The following is a 3,368-nucleotide window of genomic DNA, read 5'->3' as shown; positions in this document are numbered from 1 at the left end:
ATGGCCGCAGTTGGGAACGACCGCTATTTCCATTTCCATGCCCCCTACGCACAGGTAACTGCTGTAGATTTTAGAGTGGTTTGTATCCTTGATTTTCTTGATATATCCGTGTTGAAAGGGAGGCTTGTTATGTAAACTTAGAAGCTGATATGCCACTCTGCCTGGGTCATGGCAGCATCTGTAGGTCAAGGCTCTGATGGTCGGAAGTTGTGTGAAGAGCTAATGATCATCTAAACTATGGACATTTTCTCCGGTGAACTCAGGCTCAGGCACTCAGGGAACACATACGTTAAAGATGGCGCAAAATCAGTTATTTAAAACAACGTCCTCCAAAATGGGTTTGTTCTTCAAAGAAGTAATTATATTCCACCTGGTGAAAATCCAGGGCTGGCTGTAGGGCTCTTCGTTATTGCATCCGTTCCAGCATTGGGGGAAACTCACTGAGAAATAACCGGCAACCTGGCATTTACAGCTCTCAGCTGGGATGTCGTTCACATCCAGGATATAAACCTGAGTGTATCTGTTCAGGGTAAAGATAACCTCAAACGTTCTAAAATATCAGAGCGTGGTCCCACAAAATCTTAGTCCTCTGCTCACTGCAGTGCACCGTGTATTAATCCATTTAGTCCATTTTCATGGTGATATTTACACTGTCTGAGAACTGTCTTCTCCTGCAGCAAAAGTACCGCAACATCTCCTGCTTCTGGGAAACACAACCCTCAGGCTGTGCGAGGATCAATTGCGCCTTCCATCATAGCAAGCCTCGTAATATAAATGGACTTTTTTTGCCACCTAGTAACAGTGAGTAAAAGTATTTTCTCAACAATTTGTTCGTTAGAGTGAGTAAAGACACGAAAATGCCCCTCCAGGGCTTACTTCCAGTGCTGACGTAATATATATTAAGGTCAAGAAATGTACCACGGCAAATCAATCATCAGGTCTGATTTGCTATCCCAGCAAGTTTGAGGCCAAGAAAGGAATTGCATTGGCAATTGTCTAGGGTCGCCGTATGGATTTGCTTAGCTGTCACGTTACGGATCTCCCTACCTATGAGTGACATGAGAGATGAAGTCACAAACGGCAGTTTAGGTTGCTAAGATCCATGGAGTGAAAACGTTGCTTTACTTGGGTATTTGCTAGAGTAAATCTCTCTAGTAGTGAAAATGGTTAGTAGGCAGGAAATCATTTAAGAGAAAGGAAAAGTAGTGTGTGCGGTGGGGGGAGGAGGTTGGTAGGGCCCCTAGTAGCCGTATCTGTTGATAGAGCACAACATGTTACATGGGTGAGACACCCCTTGTCTAGATATCATCCGATTCAGGGGCCTTATCTCCAGAGCTGTGGACAGGTGTCGTAAGAGAAGTCCAGCAAGCCCTCGAGTCAGAAGCAAACACCTCGTGTTCCTGAAATTCCCCCCGGAAAAGGCAGCCTCTCATATCTGGGCATGTTGAGCCTAACTAGCCACCCAGGACCAAGGCAAGAACTTGAGTGCTGTTTCTATGAGCGCCCATACCGCTTTTAGTACAGTTCCCACATCCACAGCACCGGCCCCTGGCAGCTAGTGCTGTCGTACACACCACGTAGGCACGCTTTTGGGTGTGGTGTGAGTCAGAGACACTGCCCAAGAGGCACTATGGACAAGGGCATCCTGTGTAAGAAAGAGCAGCGTCCAACAATCAGAACGAGAAAATGGACCCAACCCTCTTCCTTGTTACTGCAATATGTACAAATTCACAAGCATAACAACAACCGGAATAAGAGAAAATGCCCATGCTTCATCTTCTTTCTTTAAAGCTGGGAAACATATCCAACCTCAGTATTTTCAATATAATGCACAGAATCCTGATTGTACCTAGAGTTGCAAATTGGTCAGCTTGAACAATACAGATAGACTCACCATTTTTCATCATTTTAATTTTCAGTCCGTTGCATTTCCCGGCTCTCAGAAAATGCTACCCCCGTACTGAAATAGTTTTGCTGCAAACGTCGTGGGTAGATATAAATTCCTAAGGAAAAGAATATCTTTGCTGATTTCCTTCTAATTAAGCGTAAATGATTTTCAGGAACTTCATCTTCTTTCTCAAAATCTACAGCTTGTACGTAGTAAAGAGAGTTGTGATTCAGAAAATGTTGATAGAGAAAAATGTCTACAAGCTAAAAATGGGTAATCCTGTGCTTAGCACTGCTAAATTCTTCAAAATCGATGCCATGGGGAGTGATACAGGCCTGCCTATTATTCAGCATGTTTAAAATATTTTCACAGGTGGGGTCCTAAACTCATTTACTCACTTCAGCCCAGGTATTACTAATCACACGTTTCCCTATGTTGTAAGTATCTCTCTGTTTTCTCATACTTTCTGTAGTTGGAAGATGCTCGTTTGCCAGCCTCCGCAGAAGGTGTTGCCTAAAAGGCACAATCAGTCTATTTAATGATTCCTTCAACGTCATAATGATTTCAAACCCATACCTGCTGGTCTGAACCTGGATTTCATGTTCTAGTTCCCTCCTTAAAAAAAATAAATTTGATGTTCTTTTCTGCAGATGTCCCATTGCAAGAGGGTGTCCAAGAAGGGATTCTACATCCAACCCTTCGTCGAGAATCACTCAGAAAGCGAGAGAATATTTTACCACCAATTCACCCTCCACTGATTATAAATGTCAACAGCGAAGAGGATGAAGAGGACGATGAAGAGGAAGAGAACTGTAAACAGTTTTTTTCTTCCTTTTACAAGGAACTAGAATGGGTTTTTTCGACTCTTGCAATGTACTTCGCAACCGATTTATTATAATAACCATTACATTTTTAGAAGCGAGTTGTTGACAAGTTTTTGAAATAGTTTCCAGCTAATTCACATAGCTCTTTTTCATTTAATAGAGTTTAAAATGTGATCCACAATTCAGATGGACACCAAAGACCCTTCAAAATTTCTCAAAATTTGGGGACAAAACTACAAGTTTACAAGCTTAGGAGGTACTTCTAAGCTGTGACTGTATCTCCCTTGAGATGAGAGATTCCTAGGGAAGGAACCAATTGCCCGTTCCCAGCGAGGGAAAGTGAGAGAATGGCCTACTCTCACGCGTTCACTCCGCAAATTACCCCGCTAGTTCTCAGGCAGCCCCAAGTTGCTTTGCACCATCCCCCTGCCCTCCAGGTTGGCGGGCAGGGCTGCCTGTTCGTGGTTTCTAACTCGGTTTTAGGCTGAGTAAGCCACATTAATTTAAACAATATAAAAAGTGATGTAATGCCAGCTCTGCCGGCAGACATTACAGGATAGTAACGTTGGGCAGAGGTTTCGTCACAAGCACTCCCTGATGACAGGTTTAATCAGAAGATTTCCTTTTGGGTGTAAATGATGGCTTATTTTGACAAT

The 3,368-nt window shown here is 43.2% G+C and overlaps 1 protein-coding gene across 1 annotated transcript; it reads left to right on the top strand.

The window, feature by feature from the left end:
- LOC132316890 (uncharacterized protein C12orf50 homolog) lies at positions 1-2,693 on the top strand (the record flags this gene model as incomplete). The annotated part of the gene is made up of 3 exons (XM_059816072.1): positions 1-54; positions 678-801; positions 2,539-2,693. Coding segments are annotated over exons 1-3 (333 nt in total), but the record flags the coding sequence as incomplete, so codon positions are not given.
- Between the last annotated feature and the right edge of the window lie 675 nt (positions 2,694-3,368).

The sequence above is a fragment of the Gavia stellata genome, chromosome 4 (assembly GCF_030936135.1).
Source record: "Gavia stellata isolate bGavSte3 chromosome 4, bGavSte3.hap2, whole genome shotgun sequence".
NCBI classification, from domain to species: Eukaryota; Metazoa; Chordata; class Aves; order Gaviiformes; family Gaviidae; genus Gavia; species Gavia stellata.
Note: the sequence above shows the minus strand (reverse complement) of the source record. Positions and strands in the feature narration are given on the sequence as shown.